Genomic DNA, 24,039 nt, shown 5'->3' on the forward strand with positions numbered 1-24,039 from the left:
TGAAGAGAGTTCATGGTCTAATTCTAGTAAGAGGAGAAATACATAGAAACTCATAATATTACTGTTATATGATAGGTTCCTTTTTTATATAATAGCTTTATTGGCATATAATTCACACACCATAAAATTCATTCTTTCACAGTGTACAGTTCAGTGGTTTTCAGTATATCACAGAGTTGTAAAACCAACATCATTATCTAAATTTAGAACATTTCATCATCCCAAGAAGAAATCCCATGTTCCTTATCTGAAATTCCCCATTTCTCCCTCCCTTCCAGCCCCTGGCAACCACTAATCAACTTTCTCTCTATATAAACTTGCCTATTCTGGACATTTCATATAAATAGAATCATACAGTAGGTGGCCTTTTGTGTCTGGCTTCTTTCACTTAACATAATGTTTTCAAGTTTCACCCAGGTTGTAGCATGTATCAGTACTTCATTCCTTTTTATAGTTGAATAAAATTCCATGGTATGAATATACCACATTTTTTACATTTAGGTATACGATCCATTTGAGTTAATTTTTGTGTATAGTATACAGTATAGCTTCATTCTTTTGCATATGGCTATCTAGTTGTCCCCACACCATTTTTGAAAAGACTATTCTTTCCCTACTGAATAGTCTTGACATCCCTGTAGAAGATCAATTGACCATAAATTTAAGGATTTCTTTTTTGACTCTCAATTCTATTGATCTATGTTTATCCATAAACCAGTCCCACACTGTCTTGATTACTATAGCTTTGTATTAAGCTTTGAAGTCAGGAAGTGAGAGTACTCAAAGTATTTTCTTCTTGTTCAAGATTGTTTTAACTATTCTAGTTCCTTGGCCTTCCCTCTGAATTGTAGGATCAGCCTGCCAGTTTCTGCAAAAAAGGCCACTAGGATTTTGATAGGGATTGCATTGAATCCACAGATCACTTCGAAGAGTATTTCCATCTTAACAACATTGAGTCTTCCAATCCATGAACATGAAATGTCTTTCCATTTATTTAGGTCTTCTCTAATTTCTTTCAACAATGTTTCATGGTTTTCAGCGTACTAATCTTGCACTTCTTTTGTTAAATTTATTCCTAATTATTTTATTCTTTATGATGCAATTGTAAATGGAATTGTTTTTTTAATTCCATTTTTGGATTTTTCATTGCTACTGTATAGAAATACAATTGATTTTTGTATATCAATCTTGTAGCCTGCAACCTTGTTGATAGTTTTTTAGTTCTAATATTTTCTTGTGCTAATTCCTTAGGATTTCTGTATACAATATCATGTCATCTGTGAATAGTTTTATTTCTTCCTTTTCCATCTGGATGCCTTTTATTTTTCGCAACTAATTTCCTGAGCTAAAACTTCCTGTATAGTGTTGAATAGAACTGGCAAGAACAGACATTCCTGTCTTGTTCCTGATCTTAGGGAGAAAGTATCCAGTCTTTCACCATTAAATATGAGGTTGGCTGTGGGTTTTTCATAGATGCTTTTTATCAGGTTGAGGAAGTTCCCTTCTATTCCTAGTTTTTGAGTGTTTTTCTATTATAAAAGTGTGGTGGATTTTGTCAAATGCTTTTTCTGTGTTAATTCAGACAATCATGTGAATCTAGTCCTTTATTCTATTAATATGATGTATTGCATTGATTTTTGCATGTTGATCCAACGTGGCATTCCTGGGATAAATTCCATTGATCAAGGTGTATAATCTATTTAATATGTTTCTGGATTCAACTTGCTTTATTTTCTTTCTTTTTTTTTTCTTTGGTTGTCAAGTGATCCTTTATTAAAGTATTTTCTGGGGCCAGCCCGCTGGCGCAGTGGTTAAGTTCGCACGTTCCGCTTCTTGGCAGCCCAGGGTTCACCAGTTTGGATCCTGGGTGTGGACATGGCACTGCTTGGCAAAAGCCACGCTGTGGTAGGCGTCCCACATATAAAGTAGAGGAAGATGGGCATGGATGTTAGCTCAGGGCCAGTCTTCCTCAGCAAAGAGAAGGACTGGCAGTAGTTAGCACAGGGCTAATCTTCCTCAAAAAAAAAAAAAGTATTTTCCTTAGTGATTCTTAACTAGCTGGGTATTCCACTGCACCATTATTGATGTCATCTATGACAACATGAGGGTGTCAGCCAACAACATGGCAGCCCAGACTGGGCTGTCCCCCGGATCTCTTTAACAGTTCCAAGGAGTTCTCTGGCCAATGATCAGTACCACATCTGTCAGGCAATGCTGACAGTCTTATCAAACATGACATTTCCATTGTGCTTAATGTTTCTCTGCTTCTTCCTGTCTCTTGGCAGTTCCTTGAGGTCTTTGATGATCAGGGCAGAGGAGAAGGTACCACCTCAATCTGAGCCTGTTGGTTCTGGATGGTCAGTTTTGGTCTAATCCTCAGACCCTTCCAATTACTAGTTTCATTGGCATCACCAGGCTTTTTTGGAGACAGACTCAGGGGGTTGAACTTGGGGGCCAGGGTAGACGCGGCACCCACTTCCCCACTGGTGCAGCTCAGGTACATGACTTTGATGTCACTGGGGTTGAACTTAGGCGGCTTGGTGGAGGTGGCTGGTGTTGCGTGAACCTGGATTCGGGACAACCAAAGGAATGTTGTACCTTGGCTACCTCCAAGCTGAAAGCCAAAAGCCCATTTGCTTTATTTTGTATATTCATAAGAGATATTGGTCTGTAGTTTTCTTTTCGTGTGATGTCTGTCGGGTTTTGGTATCAGGGTAATACCAGCCTCATAGAATGAGTTGGGAACGTGTTCCCTCCTCTTTTATTTTTTGGAAGTGTTTGTCAAGGGTTGGTGTCAATTCTTCTTTAATTATTTGGTGAAGCCATCTGGGCTGATAGGGTCTTAAATACTATATGATAGAAAGTGTGGACAGTTGTGAGAGGTTAGAGGAGCAAGTGACCAACTCTGTCTAAACGAGTAGGATGCTGGGAGAAGAGGAAACAGTAAGGCTGTCATTTATATGGCTGATATGTTAGGGGTAAGGAGAATGAGAGAAAAGGAGCTGGAAAGACAGGCTGGAGAGAGATAAGAAAGGACACTGAATGCCTGATCCAGCCCCTCACCACACATAATCTTCTACTTCTACGTGGTTGTTGTCATTTTTTTGAGGGCAGGGGAGGTAGGGAAGTTAGTTGAGGGTTTTATACCAAAGAAGAATAGAGCCACTGACTAAACCATGGGAGGAATCTTGCTAGCCAACTGTCAGTCAGTAGAGATCACACTTCAGGGTAAAGAATGTAGTTGAAGCCTGAGCGTTCAATAAGGAAGATGGAGAGCTGATAGGGTAGGTACAAGTTGGAGGAGGTAACAAAGCGAGGATAGAAATGGGATAGCCATATTGGTGACCCAGCAGTTCAGAAAAGCATTCCTGTACAGACCATCTGCTGTAGCATCCTTTTTATGCTTGTTCTGGGCCAAGGCCATGTTCTTTTGTTCTTTTTTTTTTTTTTTTTTTGAGGAAGATTAGCCCTAACTGCTGCCAATCCTCCTCTTTTTGCTGAGGAAGACTGGCCCTGAGCTAATATCCATGCCCATCCTCCTCTACTTTATATGTGGGACACCTACCACAGCATGGCATGCCAAGCAGTGCCATGTCCGCACCTGGGATCTGAACTGGCGAACCCCAGGCTGCCAAAGCATAACGTACACACTTAACTGCGCCACTGGGCCGGCCCCTAAGGGCATGTTCTTAAGGCGTTCACACCACATCAGGCAGCCAAGTTCTTTGAGCTTTGCCTTTTATTGGATTTCAAGCTCCTCAACAGCAGAGATCATGTCCTGCATATCTGTGTCTTTTACAGAGAGATTTACCAAAATCAAAAGAATGTATCCATTAAAATTTCTTTGGACAGTTTTTAAAAAAAGAATGGCTCATCTAAATTCCACCTCCCACCTCCTGTCCCCCCACGAAAACTCTTCTAAATTCTCAATGTGTCATGTGGTAGCCCTAAAAGCAGACTCCAGGATAGCAAGAAGAGGTGTGTCAGCATCAGAGTCGGACATCCAAGTCCTCTTTCCATCCCCTAAGCTGCAAAGAAGATCTCTCAACCAGGATGTCTTTCTCCTACCAAAACTTTAACAAGAGACATCATTTTAATCAAAGCCAGCTACACAGGCACCTCCCAGTCCCATCTAGAAAGCCTGTCATATTCTCAGAGGGAGCACACGGTCTAGGTAGTCATGGACACAACAGGGGGAGAGCACTGGGCTGGGAGCCAGGAGACTTGAGCTCTGAGTAGAGTGCTGCCGCCAATTAGCTGTGTCACCTTGGTTAGGCAAGTCACTTAACTTCCTTGGCCTCTTGTGAAACAAAGGAATTGGACTAAAATTTACAAAAGTCTCTTCCAAATATGAAAACAGTAAGCTTTGATGACATATTTAATACATATTTTAACTACCATGCTATTTATAACTATTGTACAATGTTACCTCTTTAAGGGATCTCAAAAATACTTCATAAATTGTGGTTATCTTAAAACAAGCTAAGATATAAAATGCAGGTTATTTTATAAAATTTAAGCTGTAATACTGTTTTTGTGGTGTATTATTGGTCATATGTATGTCTTGTAGCCCAGCTCTCATAGGGAGAAATGTTTTACTCTGTGACAGTCTGCCCTATTTTAGTCTATTAATAAGATTTTCTAAAGTATAAAAGTGGTTCATGTTCAGTATAATGCAGTGGCTAAAAGCATAGTTTCTGGAGTCAGACTTCCTAGATATAAGTCCCAGCTCCGTCAGTGCCACCCATGTCATTGCTACCAAGTTATTCTCAATTGCCAGTTTCCTCAGTTTTAAAGTAAGGTAAAAAACTACTTTTACATCATTTGGCTGTTGTAAGAATTAAATGAGACAATACTTGCAAGGGCTTTGAATGGTGCTTGGTATATAGCGTCGATTCAATAAATAAAAACTATTTTATTATTGTTATTTATGTATGTAAAGAGAAAGATCTCCTTTCTGCTCTCCCCCCATCAACTCCGTGGACCCACTCCTCAGAGAGAATAAGTGCTAGTGGTCTTTTATGTTGCCTTTCAGAGTGATCTGATTCAAAATCTTGTTTGCAAAAATGGATTCTGATTAAAATCAGATTATTTCCTCTACCAGCTAAAGCAGGGATACAGATTTGGACAAGAAAGGGATGTCTATTACGGAGAGCAGTTCTTCTATTTCAGAAGTGTTTATTCTTCCCTCTAAGGCTGGCATAATTGGTGGATACCCTCTCCTAGCCCCTTCCCAAGCTCTGACATGAACGAGTTCCACTGGTTTTGAAAGTACACATAGGAGATTACAACAATGGGAATGAAAGCAGCCATAAAGTGACCATTAGTTGGGAGAGTCTAGAATTTTAAGAAATAAAACTCATTGCCTACTTGAAATAAATAATACAGGACAGTGTTTTAAGTATATAGTCTGTAGTGGTAATCACTGAGGGCTTAACTATCTGGGAAGCACCATAGATAGATTTAGATTTGAGCTAGAGTATGTATTTTATTCCATAGCTCCAATTCAGTTTGAGGAGGGAAGCAACAAGATTAAAGTAGGCTTTTATACTTAAAAAAAGGTAATTTTTAATATTAGTAAGTACATGTTATTTACAAATAAGGTGGTAATTACAAGAACAGAAAAGCAGCTGAAAGTGGATAGTAGCTGCCTCTGGGAAACAGGAATCAGAGTTCGGGGGAGGAGAGACAGGTGATTGTAGGTTTCTTTATTATAAATCATGTAGAACTATTAGATTTGTAAAGTGTGATAAATTTGTATTACTTTGATTTAAATAAATATAAATTAACTTTAAAAACAGAAGTGAATTTTAGAAAAATATTGATAATTGGTTTGATAATTGATCAATTGAGCACCAAATTAACAATTTTTGGAATTGGCTCCCAAATCCTGGTACATGATTTTCTCCAATGTGCAGTGGAATGAGACAAACTACAATGTGGCAAATGTTTAATAAAGCTGATCCATATAATATAAAAGTGTCCTTTTTTCTGAGATTAGTCTACCTTTCTTTTCAATGCTAAAATAGCCTTCTTTTATGAAATGAAAGAGACAGTAAATGGTAATTGGTTTTGTTTTGTTTTTACGTATCCTTCTTAGCAAAATTAGAGATTGAAATCCTTTCTATACCCTTCCCTCCTTTTTGGTTAAATTTTAAAGAACTGTGAAATCCAGTATTCCTAGAAACCACCAAATGGATGCATGGGAAAGGTTAGTATATACAATGGTAGGCAGTTGCAGCCATTGGAAAGATTCTATAGTTCTGTGCAAGAGGGGTCACCTGAGGAATGGAGGAGGAGTGATCCAAGCATGTTATCCCTGGGGAAAACTCCAAGGGACTTGGTGACCAACTGGACATTAGGAGAAGTCAAGGCGGATTCTTGAGATCTCACTTCTCCTGCTCAAGCATCTTCAATCTTTGGCCATTCCTCAGTTATTTCCACTGCCAAGTGCCTTCCCACCATGGACCTTTGCACATCTGCTGCTGAGAAGGTTCTTTCCGTATTCCTTACCTGTTCCTACCTCTTTGCTTATTTGACCTCTACGTGCAGATTTTAATTCACATGCCACTGCTCATTGAACTCTTCCTGATCTCCCTGGTGCTGTTCAGTACTCTTGTTGTGCAATCCCAGAGCACTGTGTAACGTTAGAACACTTATCACTGTTTGTATTGATACATTTGTTTTTGTGATTATCTGTGTCCCCTAATAAGGGCAAGGATCCATGCTTGTGTTTATTTCCTGTTGTGTTTCCAGTGCCTAACACCTTCCTTGCCTGGTACATACTATGGTGTCAATAAGTATTTTAGATAAAGACTGAATGTATCCATCAGTTCCAACACTTTGTATAGATTTTATAATCACTTAGAAATCTATACGTGAGAATGCAGTGACATGCAAATGGAAGAGATACAGGCTTATCATAAAAATTGTCTTCACTGTATCCAAATGACCGTTTCCACCAAGTATACTATCTCAACTTCATAACACTTTAAATACTTCAAACAGAAAGCATGGCTACAATTTCCTGGTCTTTTGGCAGAATAAGAAAATTGGTCCTTTATCAGCCAAATGGGTGAATGAGCAGGCACGCTACAGGAAAACAGGGGAACTTAGGAAATAGAAATAAGAGAAACAAAACTTCTTTTCCTTCTTAAAATCTTTCTTTAAACACTCACTCCTGTCAACCCATCCTGAGATGAAAGACAAGGTTTGCTGCTGTGCTCCCCTCTCTGACTGGATTTTGGGAGAGGCAGGGATGCACTCCTGAGCAAAGGGCATGAGGCCAGGAACAAGGAGGGAGGAATTCCTCAGGTGGCATTTCCCTGGATGCCCAGTTAAATCAGTTCTGTGGTCCCCAAGAAGAAGGCATATCTTGTGCAGATTCATGGAGCATTTCCATATGCGTAATTTTTCTGTGTATTTCCCCATGACATGGCAGTGAGTAAAGTCATGTTTAAATATTCCAGACTGCCTTGATGGTGTCTTTAGACTAAGCTAAGGTTGGAGGGTTACCAGCCTTTGTGGTTGTTGTCTGAAGAGAGCCCTCGTCACTTGGAGATGCCTCTTGAGTAGTAATCTTCCTGGTTCTCAGGTTTGTTATCTTTAAAGAAGACGCATCTTTACACACTTCCTCTCCCCTTAAAACCTATGAAGTGTACGTTATCATCATCCCCATTTTTACAGGTGAGAAACTGAGTCTTGTGAGGGTAAGGAACACGCCCAAGGCCACAAGGCAGCAAATGGCAGGGCCAATTATTAAACCCATACTTTTTCCACACAGACCATCTATAATAATTGCTATAATAAATGTTCAGACCAGTAATTTGGTTAAGTGTGTAATGCACAGAGTAATTCAGAGAAAATTATAATGTATTTAGTTATCCTGACCATCACTTCCCCCTACCTCTCCACTTCAGAGGTTGCACTTGTCCAAGGAGCATAAAACATGATGTCTTTTACAAGTGCACCTAATACAAATAACTAAGAAATACCAATGGTTGTGATAGCCTCAGAACAGGCTTTTAACTTTGGTTAGCATTTTTAAAAACTGAGATATAATTCACATACCATAATATTCACCCTTTTAAAATGTACACTTTAGTGGTTTTTAGTATATTCGTGTTTATGTGACCATCACCACTAATTCGGTACCATTTTCATACTTTGATTCACTTTTGAAGGCTCTTTTTTTACAGGTACAAGAGAACAACTGAGTATGTGCAAGCGAGAACTCCAAGAAAGATCTAGAGATCTCAAACAAAACTGGAGCCAGTAAAGGTAGTCCTGCTACCATAGTCTTAAAAAGGGAACTTCACGACAAATTAGAAGACATATAGGTACCATTGTGTCAACGGACAGGCCACAGAGGACACATTTGTCTTTTGTCCAGTTCAAGAGCTGCTCTCTAAAAGTGATGCGAGCAAAAGGATCCAAGGAAGGTAATGAAGATAAGTAAAGAGCAGGAAAGTAAGATTGACAAGGAAAGCTTTAAAGAACTTGCAGTAATTTAGTCTAGGAAAGTTAAGAACAACCTTAAAGTATATGAAAGGATTGTTATACAAAAAATGGTGACCTTTTGTTCTCCTTCTTTCACTAAGGAAAGGACAAATGGGTTCATTCTACAGTATGGAGGATTAGGTTAGCATAAAAAGTCACGAGACAGAGCTTTGTTAAACACCAAATGGTGGTGGCAGCAAAAAGTCCTCCGATACTTTTGGGACTGGCCCCAGACGGAGTGGTTAAGTTTGCTCCCTCAGCTTTGGCAGCCCAGGGTTTTGCCAGTTCGGATCCTGGGCGAGGACACGGCACCGCTCGTCAGGCCATGCTGAGGCGGCATCCCACATGCCACAACTTAGAAGGACCCACAACTAAAATATACAACTATGTACTGGGGGGATTTGGGAAGAAGAAGAAGAAGAAGAAGAAAAGATTGGCAATAGATATTAGCTCAGGTGCCAATCTTTAAAAAAAAGAAAAGTCCTCATGCTTTTAAAAAACTTTTTAAAAGGTGCAAAGAATAGTATAAAGAATTCCTTCACTCATATTCCCCAATGTTAACACTTTACCACATTTGCTTTATCATTTTCTCTGTCTATATACATATGTGTATATTTTGTCAGAATTGTAAGGGTAAGTTATAGACACAATTCTCATTTATCCCTAAATCCTGTGTACTTCCTAAAACAAAGGACATTTTTCCTGCTGAACCACAGTAATATTACAAAAATTGAGAAATTAAAACTGATACGATACTAATATTTAACCTGCAGATCTTATTCAAATTTCTCCTATTGTCCCAATAATGTCTCTTAAAGCAAAAAAATGTTTTCATCCAGGTTCCATGTTGCATTTAGTTGTGATGCCTCACAAGTTCCTTTATTCTGGAACAGTTCTTCAGTTGCCTTTCATGACCTTAATAGATTTAAGAATAGAAGCCAGTTATTTTGCAGCCTGTCCCTCAACTCTGGTCTCTGCTGTTTTTTAATAAAAAAAAAGGTTCTTACTTGTTTTGGGGAGTTTTACCTGAAGCCCACAGGTAGAATGAGCCACTCTTCTCAAGGTTCTTCCCAGGCACCTCATCCTGATTATTCTTACTGTATTAGAATAATTTACAGATCGTAGGATGGACAAGAAAACATTTTTTGTTATCAGAACAGATCTGCTTGTATTACATAGATTTTTTTTTCTCAGCATTCCTGCATTTTACGACAGTTTAATTTCTTTAACAAAAATAAGTTTGTCTGTTAAAGAATTAGCACCAACTCTTTTTAAACACTGAGACAAATTACCTGCAGACTCCCATTTTCAGAATCTCACCTTTGCGGTGATGAACTCTGCCCAGCTCAGGAGACAAAGAACTACAAAAATGGTTGGGTGTTACTCACTAAAATCATTCAACAAATATTTGTTGAATGCCTAGTATATTTCTGGCTCTGTTCCAAGCCCCGGGAATACATTAGAAAACAAAATAAAACAAAAAAATCCTGTCCGTGTAACCTAGTTAGGCAGATTAAACTTTAAATTTAAAAAAATCAGACACCAGGGATCCGACTTCCTTAAAAAAGAAAAGGCAAGCCTCTGTGAAAAGGGGGAGCTCTGAGATTCGATTCTAACACGGATGACGCTGCAGAATCCCTGGCAAACGCGCTCATAAAGTTCTCAGTTTATCCAAACGCGCTATACAAATGATTAATCCGAACACCAGGCGCCAAAAAGGACGGCGGGGCGCGACTTCCTGAGCTGTTCTAACCATTCGCAGCAACAGTCGCACGCCGGGCCTTGGGCCTCCGGGCAGCCGCCGCGCGCGCTCGGGGCCGCTCCGCGGGGCCACGCAGCGGGTCCCGCGTCCCTGCGAGGCGGCACTCCCTGGCCCAGGTAGGATAGAGCACCTGGGAACAGCGCACCGAAAAAGCCCCGCAGGGAGGTGGCTCAGGAGAACCGGCTCTCCGGGCTGCCTCACCCACTGCAATGCAATCTGGGTGGTTTTTCCAGGTCCCTCCCCGCCTCGATCCGCGCCCAGTCCCTGGCCCCGCGGCGCCTGTAGGCCCAGGAGGGTGGCTCCGAGATAGGGGGACTGGGGGCGGGGCGAGGTTGCTGCTGCGAGCCAACCAGGACGACGGGGGCCCTTTTGCGACCCTGCTCCCTGAAGTCCCAGAGCGAAAAGCACGCGCCGCTGAAACTCGAGCTGCAGACAAGGGTGGCACAGTGCACCTTCGAGCGCCCTTGCAGCGCTGCCTGGCCCCGGCAGAGCCCGGCCTCCGCCCGCTCTCGGGGGACGCAAGGTGCCACCTGCGCCGCGGGCGGCAGCGCCTCCGCCGGCACCATCTCCTGCGAAGGAGGAACTCGGCGGCGCCGGCCTCGGGCTCCTCAAACCCCTGCTCCCCTCCTTCCCTCAGCCTCAGCTCGTCCCCGCTAAGTCCGCGCTTCCTCCGGGTCCGAGAAGCGTCGTCTCCAGCTTCCCCTGACATGCATCCTGAAAGGTTCTCGGATGTGTCCCTGGAGTGGGTTACTGTAGCGATAGGCGTGTGTTGCCTAATTTCACATCATGAATATGCAGCGTTGGACACCTGGAGCCGGATTAGTAATACTTCAGAAGGAATTTTGTTCTCAAGAATAGAGCACTTTGAAATATAAAACTCGAGGAAACCACCTCTGGCGCTTTTCTCTCTGTCAACAGGCCCACCACATTGCCGTCCAACTGGTGGCTGGGGGTGATGGTGAGCGCACAAGCCTCGGCGCAGACCTAGCTGAGCAGAGTAGAGAGGCTGCTCGGCAACCTGGCCAAAAATCGACACATAAGTACAAAGGCAAAAGTATGAGTAGAGGGCGTGTGACTGGAGTGGGGAACTGAGGAAAAAGCTTGTTTACAAAAGCTTGATTTAGACAAACACCTACGCGGAGTAGATGCGTTTTATTTAGAGCTCAGGGCAAGTCAAGGGGAGTGGGTTCCCGCCCCGGAGGACGTACTAGTCTCGAACTAGCCCTCAGGACGAAACAGGACGTAGCAATTAAGGGAGTGGTTGCGAGAAAAGAGAGTGGGGTCCTCCTGCTGCTTCGCGCGCCGCAACTGCGTCTTTGGGCGTAACTTGGGCTGGGCATCCAGCCCCGGGCGTCTGGTTCGGCGGCGCGTCGGGGTTTCACTCCCCAAGGTGGGCAGCGCCTCCGGGTTTGGAGGAGCGTGCGCCCCGGCTCCCGCCCGGAGAGGGGGTGGGCCTGCAGGGTTTGGCCTGCTGTTTGCATTTAAAGGTGTGTTGGGCTCGGGAGCGGCTTTTCCGGTGCTTGGCAATTGCCCCCGTCACCTCCCCGAGGCCGTTGGCCAGTCCCTCCCTCCGTGGCTTGCTCTCTCGGGGCGCCGCGCCCTGGGCTGCTCCGCACCCCAGGCCTCGCCCCTTGCCTCCTTTCGCCTCCCCGCGCCAGGCCTTTTCGTTTGACCCTTTAGAACCTCCGGCCTCGTTCCCCACAGCCGGCATTTCTCCAAGCCCCCCACACCTATTGGTTACCTCCAAAGGGGTACCCCCCACAAGCGAGTCCAGCCGCCCCTTTACCCCTCACCCCTTTCCCTCTACCCACTACCCTCCGGGTGGCAACTGCTTCTCCCCCGCCCCTCGGGTCTCTTCCTCCTCCTTTCTCGCCCTCCCCTCTCCATTCATCCAGCCATTGTCTCCCGCCCCCTCCTCCCCTTTCCCCAAGCGGCCTCCTCCCCCACCGCTGCCACGTCGTGGTTTGAAGGAGCCAATGGGCCGGCGCCGCCAGGTGTCTCTTACCTGCACCACGTGGGGGAGGGGGAAGGGGCGGGCAGGTAGAGCCACATCCCAAAACAGAAAAGCTTTCAGCCATTGCGCGCGCCTCCCGGGGGTGCAGCCCTGCTCCTTGCTTTTTGCATAGACGCACCGGCAATTGAATACAAAAAGGGCAGGCCTCCTTCGCCCTTCTTCCCACCCCCCTTCCTGCCCAGGGTGTGGAGCTCGGGCCAGGTGTGGGCTTAGGTGGTTGGTTACCGCCTTTTGCACTGGCGGTGAGGAGGGGGGGGGTGGGCGTTCTTTCTTTTTCTCTTAGAAGAGGTTTTAGCACAGGTTTTCTCGTTCTCACTTCCACCCCACCTCGTCGCCTCCCGACCCCCCTTCTCCCCCTCCCCACCTATCGTCATGACGGCGTCTCCGGATTACTTGGTGGTGCTTTTTGGGATCACTGCTGGGGCCACCGGGGCCAAGCTGGGCTCGGATGAGAAGGAGCTGATCCTGCTGTTGTGGAAAGTGGTGGATCTGGCCAACAAGAAGGTATTTCTCCACGTTTCTGTCCGAACGATAGGAGTAGGGAAGGAAGTTTGTTGTAGAAGTTTGAGGAGTCGGTAAACAAGTGCTCTTGTTTGCCCACTTGTGAGGCTGGACCCGAGGCCTAGAGAATCCAGAGTAAAACCAAACTTGTTGGCCAAGCGCCTTGGAGCCATTTCAGTCCGTCGAAATCTGGCTCAGGTGGGGAGGCCGGGAGCAGCGGAGCCAGGTTTTCCGCCGGTCGCCGGACGCCCGGCGGAGCTGGGGTGGGATCCCTGGGGGCCTGGTGCCCACTTCCAGGGCCTTTCCGACCTGGTCGCGTGGGGGTGGGCCGGGGGCAGGACCGCGCCGACCTCCCGGCCGCCGGAGCCGCCGGTGACAAGTGAGCTTTGATTTTGCGGCCAGAACCCTTGAGAGGTGCGGGTCGCCCCAGAAGGGGAGCGAGGGAGGAAGGTGAAGATAGAGGCTCCCAAACTGATGAAAGGAGAAACTGACCCCTGCTGCTTTTCTCCCCGAAGGTGGGACAGTTGCACGAAGTACTAGTTAGACCGGATCAATTGGAGCTGACGGAGGATTGTAAAGAAGAAACTAAGATCGACATCGAAAGCTTGTCCTCGGCGCCGCAGCTGGACCAAGCCCTCCGACAGGTGACAGCCCTGGGCCGCGCCACGCACCCCCATCCAAGCCGCCCAGGCAGCCCTCAAGCCGGCCAGCCCTACCAGGCCCCACGCCCTCGCCGGGCGGTCCACGCGCGTCCTCGGGGAGGGTGGCCAGACGCCCGGCGGCGTGGGTGGAAACCCGGCCTGGAGGCTTGGGTGGACCTTTTGGGAAGAGGTGGCTGCTCCTCTTCGCCTCCTAACCCCCAGGGTCTTGGGCCAAAATTCGCTGGTTTTCGAGTTGCCTCCTGAGTCATTCTTGAGGCCAGAGAATCAGCCGAGTTTGAATCCTAGCGCCCCCATCCCCCGGCCCAGACCGCAGATGCGTCTGTGCTCTGCCGGGGTTTGGGTCTGTGACTCAGCCCTGGGGCAGGGGGCGCTGTGGCGTAGAGGAGCGGGCGGGCCCCGCGCTGAGGGCCAGAGCCGGGCCCAGTTTAGTGGGAATCCGAAGGTGCCTGCTTGGTTTCAGGCTTCTGAACTCCTAAAGGCTCGATTCCGGTGCCCTTCTTACTTCTTCAGTCGCCTTTGTCCTGGCGCCGGGGAGGGTTTGCAGGCCCGAACATGTAGGGCTTCTCTTTGGGTCACCGTGAAACTAGTGGAATCCCCTTGCTGGAATTGAGGTGACCTAAAAACCGGCTGCCCCAGGGTGCTGGCGGGTAGTGCATTGGGGATAGGGCGGGGCGCTAAACACCTATGCACAGGTGAGTGGCGCTCTCACGGCCCCTTCGCACACTTGGTGCGAATTGTAGGAGGAAGTATCATTTCTGGGTTGTGTTCTAGGAAACGTTACCAGACTTTCCAGAAGTCTATATACTCATTACCCACAATTGTTTATCAAAAACTGGTATCTTTCTTAAGCCTGGAATATCCAAACATTTAAAAAAAAAAAAAAAGGCATCAAGAAATGATGTAATCTGAAGGCAACCTGCTGATGAAATGAGACCTGACTTAAAAGTCTTGAATGGATTTATCGCAAGAATAGAGGGGGAACAGAAGGAAGAATGCATTTACTAAGTTCTTCTGTATGTAAATTGCAGGTTGATTGGAAAGCTTCCCTGTCTAAAGGAAGCAAGCAGTTTGTGGCAACAGTCTCTCTTTCTAATGTTGCCCCCAACACCGGGATCCCCCTTCAAGGCAGTTAGTGCCATTTTCTCTGGTTACAGCTAAGTGGGGCCACTTTGCAGAGTTTGTAAATCCTACATTGGTTCTGTCCCTATGTGTGTCTTGTTCTTTTCAGTTTAACCAATCAGTGAGCAATGAACTGAATATTGGGGTAGGAACCTCCTTCTGTCTCTGTACTGATGGGCAGCTTCATGTCAGGCAAATCCTACATCCTGAGGCTTCTAAGAAGGTAAGAGTGCTGGCTTCTCAAAAAATGATTTGGGGTGCCTGCAGGCTTTTCTTAAAAAAATGGTTTATCCAAGTTTCTCTATTTTAAAAACATGCATATGCTGAGTTACTGTTTCATGGGTACATAATTTCAGTTTGAGAAGATGACAAAAGGATGGTTGTGATAGTTACACAACAATGAGAGTATACTTAATGCCACTTAACTGTATACTTTAAAATTGGTAAATACTGTGTTGTGTATATTTTACCACAATAAAAAATTCAAGACACTTTCATAGAGATGTCTGAGATTACAGTAATTTTATGGATATCCCTTGGTGACTTAATAAAAACAGTTTCTGTTTTTGTTTATGGCAAGTTTCTGAGATGCTCGACAGTCTCCCTTTTCCAAAGCATATTAGCTGACTTTTTGACACTTAAAGTAACTGCAAGTAGGTAGGAGAGAACTGTATTTTAATACATTGTAATATCCCTATGCATGTGGCAAATACTTTATCCTAGAAAGGACAGAGCAAAGAAAAAACTTCAATCAAACCTTTTTCATTGTAATTCTAATAATTTTATTGAAAAGCTTTGTGCTGTAAGCACAGAGTAAAGCACTGTACTGTAAAGTAAGACAACCGTGTAATTAGTGAAACAATTAGAGCTTGCTGTGCTGTGTCTGACTTAAAGTGAATGTCCAAACTGATTGAATCTGTGTCAAAATGATAGAGTCAGCTTATCTTTCTGATATGGAAAAGAGTATGGAACAAGAAAAATACAATCTTACTGTAGATATAATGTGATTTCTATCTCTAGGAAGAACACTGAGGTCTATGAGAAAATGGAGAGCATAGACAGCAGACCCAGTGTAGCCAATCATTGCTAATATAGTTGATCTTATCAACTTAATTAGTTTGAGCTGTAAATTTTTATTGTGGTAGACAGATACTGAACTTGAAAAGGTGGAAGTAAAATATTTTTGAGGAAACTGTGCGAGGCAAGTCTTATAATGAAGGGTTTAGACTGACAATTGACATCACAAGTAAGTGAGTAGTCGTGCAATTTTTCTTTGTTTTTACTCCAGTAGGGAAAAGGGAAGAAATGAGTTAAATGGATAGTGGCTATTTTAAAAGTTTGAAGGAGAAACTCAAGTTCCTATGTCACTCTTTTTTTTACAGCAACCTTAATACTTATTTGATTAAAAAAGTGGAGTAATTTTTGTTGATTAAATGCTAGGTCAATTGCTATACCCTTGATCGAGAAATAGATACATATAAGGATTTTTTTCCCCCTCAAACTCAAGAGGAGGGATACAACTTAATCCCTTCCCTATTGGGCTGGAGGAAAACGGCTGTTTTTGTTATTTTAGATGGACTGCTTTGGATATGGGAAAACCTCCAGAGAAAAACTGAGTTACTTCTACTAGGATTTGATAAAGAAAACTAAAACAATTTAGTATCATAAAACAATTTAGTACCATGATGAAAATAATTCATTAAAGAAAAATAGGGAAAATGGGAAAACATAAAACAATCCTGCCACTCAGAAAACAATATGTTGAAGTATTTTTCTCTGATATGAACATATTTGGATATATTCTTCCAAATTTTTGTAGAAAAGCCAAACTTTTACAAGGAGCAGTCGTGCTACATTAACCTTTTAGTGTACTTTATAATTTAATATAGCATCAATATCTTTTGTAAGCACTAAATAAAATATTTTAAATGGATATAGATATTTAAGCCAATATTTTATTGCTGGACTTGAGTTATTTTCATTATAAACAGCTTTTAAATGAGCTTTTTTGTAGGTAATCTTGAGGATTCATGATTCTTTTGGTAACTATTATGAAAACTGACCATGAGACAGTGATATCTGTTTCAAATATAGCATGAGCAGCTCACATCTAATAGAATCCATTAGAGGAAGTTTGGACAGAAAGAGACATTATTGCATAGGTGTTATGGGTCACAAACATTTAAAGGTATTCATTTCCTTGACATTCTAGTGTATAAATGGGTAGAAATTCCCAGTAAGTAAAAACAGACAATTTTGAAATTTTAAGAAAAATCTAAATTTAGTTTAAAAAAAATTAATCTTTGAAAGTTATTCATTGAGGGATTTTTTTTCAGGAAAGGAATGGAACACTAGTGTAATAAATTTCTCCAGTTGAGCTTTGTTTAATAACTATAAGAATGGTTCTGGTAGCTAAGAGCAGCAGGTAGCTATTTCTCCTTTGTCTCTGAGATTTGTAATATCTTCTTTTAAATCTAATTTGAGTTGTTAGATATGGCCAGAATATTGGTAAGGAAAACTAATGTAGGACTATAATTTAGCACAAAAATAATCCTGTTCAGGTAATCAGGAATTTACTTTCTTAATCTGACTTTAATACAGAAAATATGCATTATCAGAACCCAGTATTTAAAACTACTATGTTTTATAACTGAATCCTTTGTCCAGGTGTACACTGTAAACATATGGATCTGTATGAGCACAGAGAGGGCTAAGATTGCTGCCTGAAAATACAAGTAGTCTAAAATGATTATGGCTGGAAAAGAGTGAGTTTCATCAACCAGAAATATAAAATATAACAGCCCAAATGTATTATAGCTTTAGAAGTATTTTGAATGGAATGCATAATAGATCACAAGCATTATAATCCACTACCTTAAAATAAGATGAATTTTTTTCTGTGAGACTTGTATATAGGATATAATACTGTAACAAAATAAAGTCAATCTTACATTCGATTTAAAAAAAATTTTTTTTTATTTGTGGTAAAATATACTTACACTCAATTCTTAGGTTCCTAATTATTAGGAAAACACTGAACTAAATTCATCTAGTTAACAGTGTCTACCTTGTCCTTCCTCAGAATGTATTATTGCCTGAATGCTTCTATTCCTTTTTTGATCTTCGGAAAGAATTCAAGAAGTCTTGCCCTGGTTCACCAGATATGGATAAACTGGATGTTGCAGCGATGACAGAGTGTATCCTTTAAGTAATTACCCAAGAATCATTCAAAAAGGTAGCTCCAGAAAAAATGGCAATTTAAGAAACTTTAAAACATTTTTAACTTTGTCAGTGTATGAATGAAATTGGCCTGTTTAAAATTTGTCTACTAGGCTAGTAAGAACTAATAGTACAGTTATAGGCATCTTTCAAAGTAGTTATAATTTACTGAATTTGAATAGTGACTTAGATGGACTTAGAGATGAATTTTTGTGAGTTGAACACATCCAAAATAGAATTCAATTTCAGATTATGGGAGTGGTTTGTGGTGGTTTTTTTTTTGGTTGTTGATGAATTGAATGTGAAGACTCCTTTCTTTGCTGACTCCAGGGTTTCTTGTTCTCGATTATTTTGGTTTTAGGGTTTATTTTGGCTTCTTTTGAATGGATAAGAATTTTTTTAAGTAGTGGATATATGCTCTTCACAAATGGCTGTTCATTGATATCTCTTTTAATCTTTCCTGATGATAAAATGAAGTTGGGATTTTACCTCAAATTCTTTCATTACCAAGATAGTATATCTGATGCACTATGTGTTGTAAAAGTAAATTTTATAATCACAAATCATGTAGTCATGAATGACCCATCATCTTTCAACTAGTAAGTCTTTAAAGTTCTCACTAACAAGCAATCATGTGCTAACATATCAGATGTAACACTGAGTAGTAGAAGAGTTAGGTGACTTGCCCAAAGCTGCTATAAGAATCGTCATGAAATCAGATTTAAGTTACTTCCAGGAATTGTGGGTTATAGATATTTATTCTTAAACTTTCTAGTTCTTTTTCCAAAGCTAAAGTCTGGTTTTTGTTTTATTTCAGAATTTCTCTTCGTGATTGGAAAAGGTGATTTACACATTTTTCCTAACCACTTGTAAGCAGATCAAATCCATTTTATTTGCCTTCTTCCTAGAAGTAATTAGCTGGAATTTTGGTTTAGCTATTGGTTAGTTACTAGTTTAGCTCCCGATAGTGCTGGGAGAAGGGTGGACTGATCTCATTTTGAGGGAATTGTAAGAATTTCATTGGAATGTTGGGACAGCAGAAAAATTCTTACTATTTGTTTTGATGGTTTGAAAATTGTATTAGTTAGCTTGGGCTGCTGTAACAAATACCATGGACTTGTTGGCTTAAACAACAGGAATTTATTTTCTCACACTTCGGGAGTCTGGCAAGTCCAAGATGAAGGTGCCAGCGTGGTCAGATTCTGGTGAGGGCTCTTTGGCTTGCAGATGGCTACCTCCTTGCTGTGTCTCACATGTATCTTTCTTTTCCTCTCTTTATAAGGCCACAGGCTTAACAGATTAGAGCCCCTTCCTTATGGCTTCATTTAACCTTAATTGCCTCCTAAACACTCTATCTCCTGATACAGTCACATTAGGGTTACGGATTCAACATAAGAATTCTGGGGAGGGACAAAATTCAGTCCATAGCAAATGCTAAACTATTTGATGCCTTGGTACAAAATAGAAAACCAAAAAAATCAGCAAATAGTGGAGGGAATGTCTAGTAAGTTCTCTTAATTTAGAAAGACAGTTTGAGTGAAAGGCAGTATATTTTAAGAATTATTTATCCCTGATTATTCAGTTGCATCTTTTATAGCAAAGAAAATCTTTTCCTAGTGACTACAGGTCAGATACTAGGAGAAATTTCCATAGCTATAAATGGGATGTTTTTGTGTTCAGGTATTTTGGTTTTCTCAATGTTTTGACAGTTTAGAGAAAGCTTATTAAAAGTTTATCCTTTTTTTTTCTCCTTGATTTCTTCTTAAGAGCATCACAAATATAAGATTTTGGGTTATTAGTAAACATTTTCAATATGGTAACCTGGGCTTGCTCTATGCTGTATTATCTACATACTAGTATATAGTAAATTCTAAAATAAAAAGTTGCATTATCTGACCTTTAGGTGAACCGGTAGGATGTTAGATGCCAATTATTTTTTCTGTAATTCCTTTCAGTCCTAGCTTTTTAACTATTTGGTGGTGGTTCTTTTCCAAGTGCCATGGATATGAAAATCAGAAATACTTGACTACAGTAAACAGATGAATTGTGAATAAAGCTGAGTTGGGCGCCATTTCAGGCACATCACACCTGCAATTTGTGGAAGGATCTCATGGCTATTAAATAATTCATTTGTTGAAAAACTAGGGAATTTTGTATTTCTTAGAGCCAACCCTGATGGTCTAATGGTTAAAATCTGGTGTTCACTGCTTCGGCGGCCCAGGTTCATTTCCTGGTCATGGAACCACACCACCCATCTGTCTGTTGCCGTGCTGTGGTGGCAGCTTACATAGAACTAGAAGGACTTACAGCTGGGATATACAACCATCCACTGGGACTTTGGGGAGGGGAAAAAGAAGGAAGACTGGGAACAGATGTTAGCTCAGGGCGAATCTTTCCCTGAAAAGCAAAATTCATTATAGCCTAATTTCTTTGGCCTTAAACTGGAAAAGTCTTAGAGTTATAGTTTTATTGCCAATCAAAAAGTGGATTTTAATTTTAAATGTTTTTATTAATGTTAAATTTGCGTGTTTCCTTCCCATTTTATTACAGCTAAGAAACGTTATTAAGCTTTCCCAGCAGTGGTTTTTATTTTACATTGCTGCTATGATCATTTTATGACTCCTATTCAGAGGAATCATTATTTCCCTGACTGGGCAACCAAAACAATTCCTCAGATCAAAAGCAATCATATCAAATTTAACTATCAACTTGTCCTTATCTATGCAAAGAGTTTCTACAACGTCTGAACTGATGAGTTAATCCTTTTCTTGCAGACCACTAAACATATTCCTTTCTAATATGGAAATTACACTGAATTTGGAAAGATAAAGATGGTCAATACTACATCCATGATGGTTTTGCCAAGTAGATGGAGAGTCATTTGCTCCTAAGGGATTATCTGTTCCACCAGGTCAATTAGCAGGGGAGGGAAAGAGACTCTTGCCAATCTTTGGAAAGGAAGAAGTAAGAGAACGTGCAGCTTCACTTCCCTGGGAAAGTTACCTTCCTCCTCCAAGCCTCACTTTACCTCAGGTATTGCCAAAGAAAAGGTTTGTAAGCCATCAGGTGCTATGTAAATGAAAAAGTATGACCACTTTGGTAAAAGAAAGGGTTGAGGAAGTTCTTGAATGCAGTTCTGGTTCTTATTTTAGCACTTATTTCCCTCTTTTGTCCTTGTGTCAGTTCTGAAACCACTTCTGGTGTTAGTATTGGGCCTCTCTGGGTTATTCCAGTTGTAGTTTTGTTACCTGCCTTTGAAGTACGCAGTCCCAGCTGGAGAGAAGACCTCATTTAGCAGGTGAACTGTGGGTGGCATTTTGTAAGCTTTTTACTTAATCAGGTGAGGTGGTGAGGGTGTGATAAGGATTGGTGCCCTCTGTGGTTTTTTTGGTTTGAGGAAGAAATTTTCTTAGATCCCTAGCGGAAATTAATAGTAGCTGTCTCCTGCTGAAAGGACATTTTGATTGTGGGACTATTTGTATAAATGACTTCTTTTATCCATTTTTTTGAAAAAGCAACCCTATTCTCCCCCCACCCCCCAAGTTGGATAGAAGTACTTCCTGCTGGTTTCTTAACCTATTGTTTGTTAGCTTTGTTATTTGTGAACTGATTTATTCTCATTAATCAAGACCTCTGCCAGTGTGTTTACTTCACTTTGCCAAGCCTCTGCTAAAGTATGGCCTTGTAAGGAGAGCAGGTGAAAGAAGAGAACTGTCAATTGAGTGCTTACTATATATTGCATCAATAGCCTCACAACAGCCCAGTGGAGGAGGTGTCACTCCCTTTTTATAGCTGGGGAAACTGAGGCTTGGAGGTTTTGTCTTAAGTTAGTTGGAAGTGCCAGCATTTGAACCTGAGTCTATCTGATGCAAAAATCCTGCTTGTTAACTAGGGGGTAGTAGTCTAGAATTCATAAATAGCATTTGAGGGTGGGGTTGGCTATTTACATAGATTATCTCCCTTATAAACTTATAGTCTGTATTTCCTGAGCACATACTGGCTAAGCTATTCAGCAGGAAAGGGAATTTAATTTTGTAAAATTTCTATCCAGTTGTGTGGGATATTGCATCCATATGTGCTGTTTGACGTTATTAGCAAATGCCATTTCACTAGTGCAGCTTTCCATTGTCAGTAAAAAAAAATCACCAAACCACTCTTGTCTGTCCATCCAAGGGTTAGTTGGTGTGTGTGTGCGTGTTTCATCACATCTTGGTGGGGGTAAAGGATACGTGTGTGTGCACATGCACGTGCTACCAACAAAATGACTTTGGCCTGTTTCTCCCCTATCTTAAAGATGGATATAATAGCCTTAATAGCACAGTGGTTAAGAACGTGAGCTCTACAGTCAGATTTATTGGGGGTGAATTTACTGCACCTCTCGGCCTTAGTTTCCCCGTCTTAGAATGGGCGTGACTCTTGTAAGGAATAATGAGATAGTATATGCAGCCACTTAGCGAGTGCCTTTCCAATGTTGACTGTGACCCTTTGAACCTCACCAGGTTGTTGGGTGTCTCAGATGAAGAAAAACAGCTCCCAATGACTTTGAAAAGGACTTCCTTATTGAAAAGGACTTCCTTATTTAAACTATTTTACACTTAAAATTTTTTTAAACTGGATATAGATCTTTTAAAGCATCAGCTACACATCAATACAGGTAAACTTCAAGGTTAATTTTGCTTCTCCAATGGTAAAATATCACGAGCGTGGTTCATGCCTGTGCTTATTCTGGTTATTTGAATAGGCCCTTTGCAATCTCACAAACATTCATTGCCCTGCTTAAAAAGCTGAGGGAGGTGCTGAATCCTACTTGGTACTTTTCTGACTATGAAAGGGATTTTAAATAGCACTAAGTGTACAGTTAAGCTGGGTTAGTAGTTGACCTTGTTAGCTGGAGTGGGGAAGAAATTATCTTTGGCATCGCATTGGCATGATGGGAGCCAAATCGGCAAATACTCGGGTTTGTGGGTCAGTAATAAGGTAAGTGACAAAAAATACTGTATATTCTTGGCCAACACTCAGTCGTTATATTAATTTTGTGTGGTTTATTTTAATTATAAAATAAATTTGCTTTCAAAATGTGAGTTTTGGAATTTCAGGATAATTTGTTTTAGGGGGCTTTAAAAGATTTGTTATAATGATGTCTACCTTTCCTAATTTATTTCATATAAATGTTTTTTCTAAAGTAAAAAATTTTCATCTCTTGTTACATTAGCCCCGTCTTCCATCTTATTTCCTTGAGGGTATAACTGAGTTGTCATTTTTGTGCTTTGTCATAATAACACCTCCTGAAGTAGGGTGCGGGCCTCATGGCCCAGTGGTTAAGTTCCCATGCTCCGCTTTGGTGGCCCAGGGTTTCGTGGGTTCTGATCCTGGGCACTGGCATGGCACCACTCATCAGGCCATGCTGAGGTGGCGTCCCACACAGCACAACCAGAGGCGGTCACAACCAGAATATACAACAGTGTGCTAGGGGGCTTTGGGAAGAAGAAGAAAAAAAAGAAGATTGGCACCTGTGCTAACATCTGTTGCCAATCTTCAATTAAATAAATAAAGATAACTTCTAAAAATAATAATAATAATACCTCCTGAAGTAATATTTGTTAGGATGAGTCTCATTCTTTTCCTCTTGGAAAGAGTAAGCTTCTGTGGAATAAGAGTTAAAACTATGGTTTCAGATTCTTTTCCCGGCATTTTGTTAGTACTGGTATAAAAAAGTTTTTGTTGCCTTGACTCGTAGTTATTTTTTTACGGTGGCATCTTGATTTGCTTCTTTGGAAGCTCACTTTAAAATATAGCAGATTATTTGTAGAACCTATTTTTTAAACTATGCAACTCATTTAATGATAATCTATCACTTCTTTCCTTCACATAATTGTAGGAAATTCAGTCATAGGTATTTTATTTTAATATCTCTGTCAATATAGGCAATTGTGTTATAAATGGAGAAGTAAACAGAGGGAGAAGAAATAAACTTGCCGTCTGTGCAGCAAAAAGTGCCTGAGTTGGAATTTTGAATTGGGATGCAATTATAATGTAGTTAGCAAGGTATTTGTTATTTTAAATGTGTAATTCTCTTAAATAGAAACAAGATTTAGTCAAAAAAGATGTTATTTACAAGTGAAAATTGGGTGTTTTGCAATCAAATGTGTCCATTTTTAGGCAGTTGGAAAAGAACTTTTTTCAGTGGGTAGGCTAATATTGATGAACTTGTCAAGTTTCTCTCTGAATTCCTCCTTCAGCTGATATAAGCATGGGTTAAATCC

General features: G+C 41.5%; 2 protein-coding genes and 1 pseudogene across 19 annotated transcripts in view; 1 reads left to right on the forward strand and 2 right to left on the reverse strand.

The window, feature by feature from the left end:
• Window positions 1–2,034: 2,034 nt before the first annotated feature.
• On the reverse strand, window positions 2,035–9,582 carry LOC103564399 (large ribosomal subunit protein uL11 pseudogene; annotated as a pseudogene).
• LOC103564396 (uncharacterized) lies at window positions 9,256–10,970 on the reverse strand. 2 transcript variants are annotated; one of them, XM_070631748.1, is made up of 3 exons: window positions 9,820–10,970; window positions 9,526–9,596; window positions 9,256–9,414 (listed from the first exon to the last, which is right to left on the reverse strand). In XM_070631748.1, exon 1 carries the CDS (start codon window positions 10,968–10,970, stop codon window positions 10,248–10,250), a length of 723 nt encoding a protein of 240 aa, XP_070487849.1. In that variant the 3' UTR covers window positions 9,256–9,414; window positions 9,526–9,596; window positions 9,820–10,247. The 2 variants fall into 2 exon arrangements, with proteins under 2 accessions (XP_070487849.1, XP_070487848.1); XM_070631747.1 differs by having other exon boundaries at window positions 9,507–9,596.
• Window positions 10,240–24,039, forward strand: part of ESRP1 (epithelial splicing regulatory protein 1) — a 56,787-nt gene continuing 42,987 nt past the window's right edge. For 16 of the 17 annotated variants that reach the window (XM_008540108.2, XM_008540113.2, XM_008540114.2 and 13 more), the window contains exons 1-4: window positions 11,082–12,779; window positions 13,292–13,420; window positions 14,667–14,780; window positions 17,640–17,754. In XM_008540108.2, coding sequence (XP_008538330.2) covers window positions 12,648–12,779; window positions 13,292–13,420; window positions 14,667–14,780; window positions 17,640–17,754 — 490 coding nt within the window. In that variant the 5' untranslated portion in view covers window positions 11,082–12,647. Of the gene's footprint in view, window positions 10,378–11,081; window positions 12,780–13,291; window positions 13,421–14,666; window positions 14,781–17,639; window positions 17,755–24,039 lie in introns of those variants that run through there. The other variant, XM_070631743.1, reaches the window with a different exon arrangement.

The sequence above is a fragment of the Equus przewalskii genome, chromosome 8 (assembly GCF_037783145.1).
Source record: "Equus przewalskii isolate Varuska chromosome 8, EquPr2, whole genome shotgun sequence".
Lineage (NCBI taxonomy): Eukaryota > Metazoa > Chordata > Mammalia > Perissodactyla > Equidae > Equus > Equus przewalskii.

Excerpts from the sequence above, each read along its gene's own strand:
- LOC103564396 (XM_070631748.1), bottom strand. The coding sequence starts at position 10,970 with ATGTCAGGGGAAGCTGGAGACGACGCTTCTCGGACCCGGAGGAAGCGC.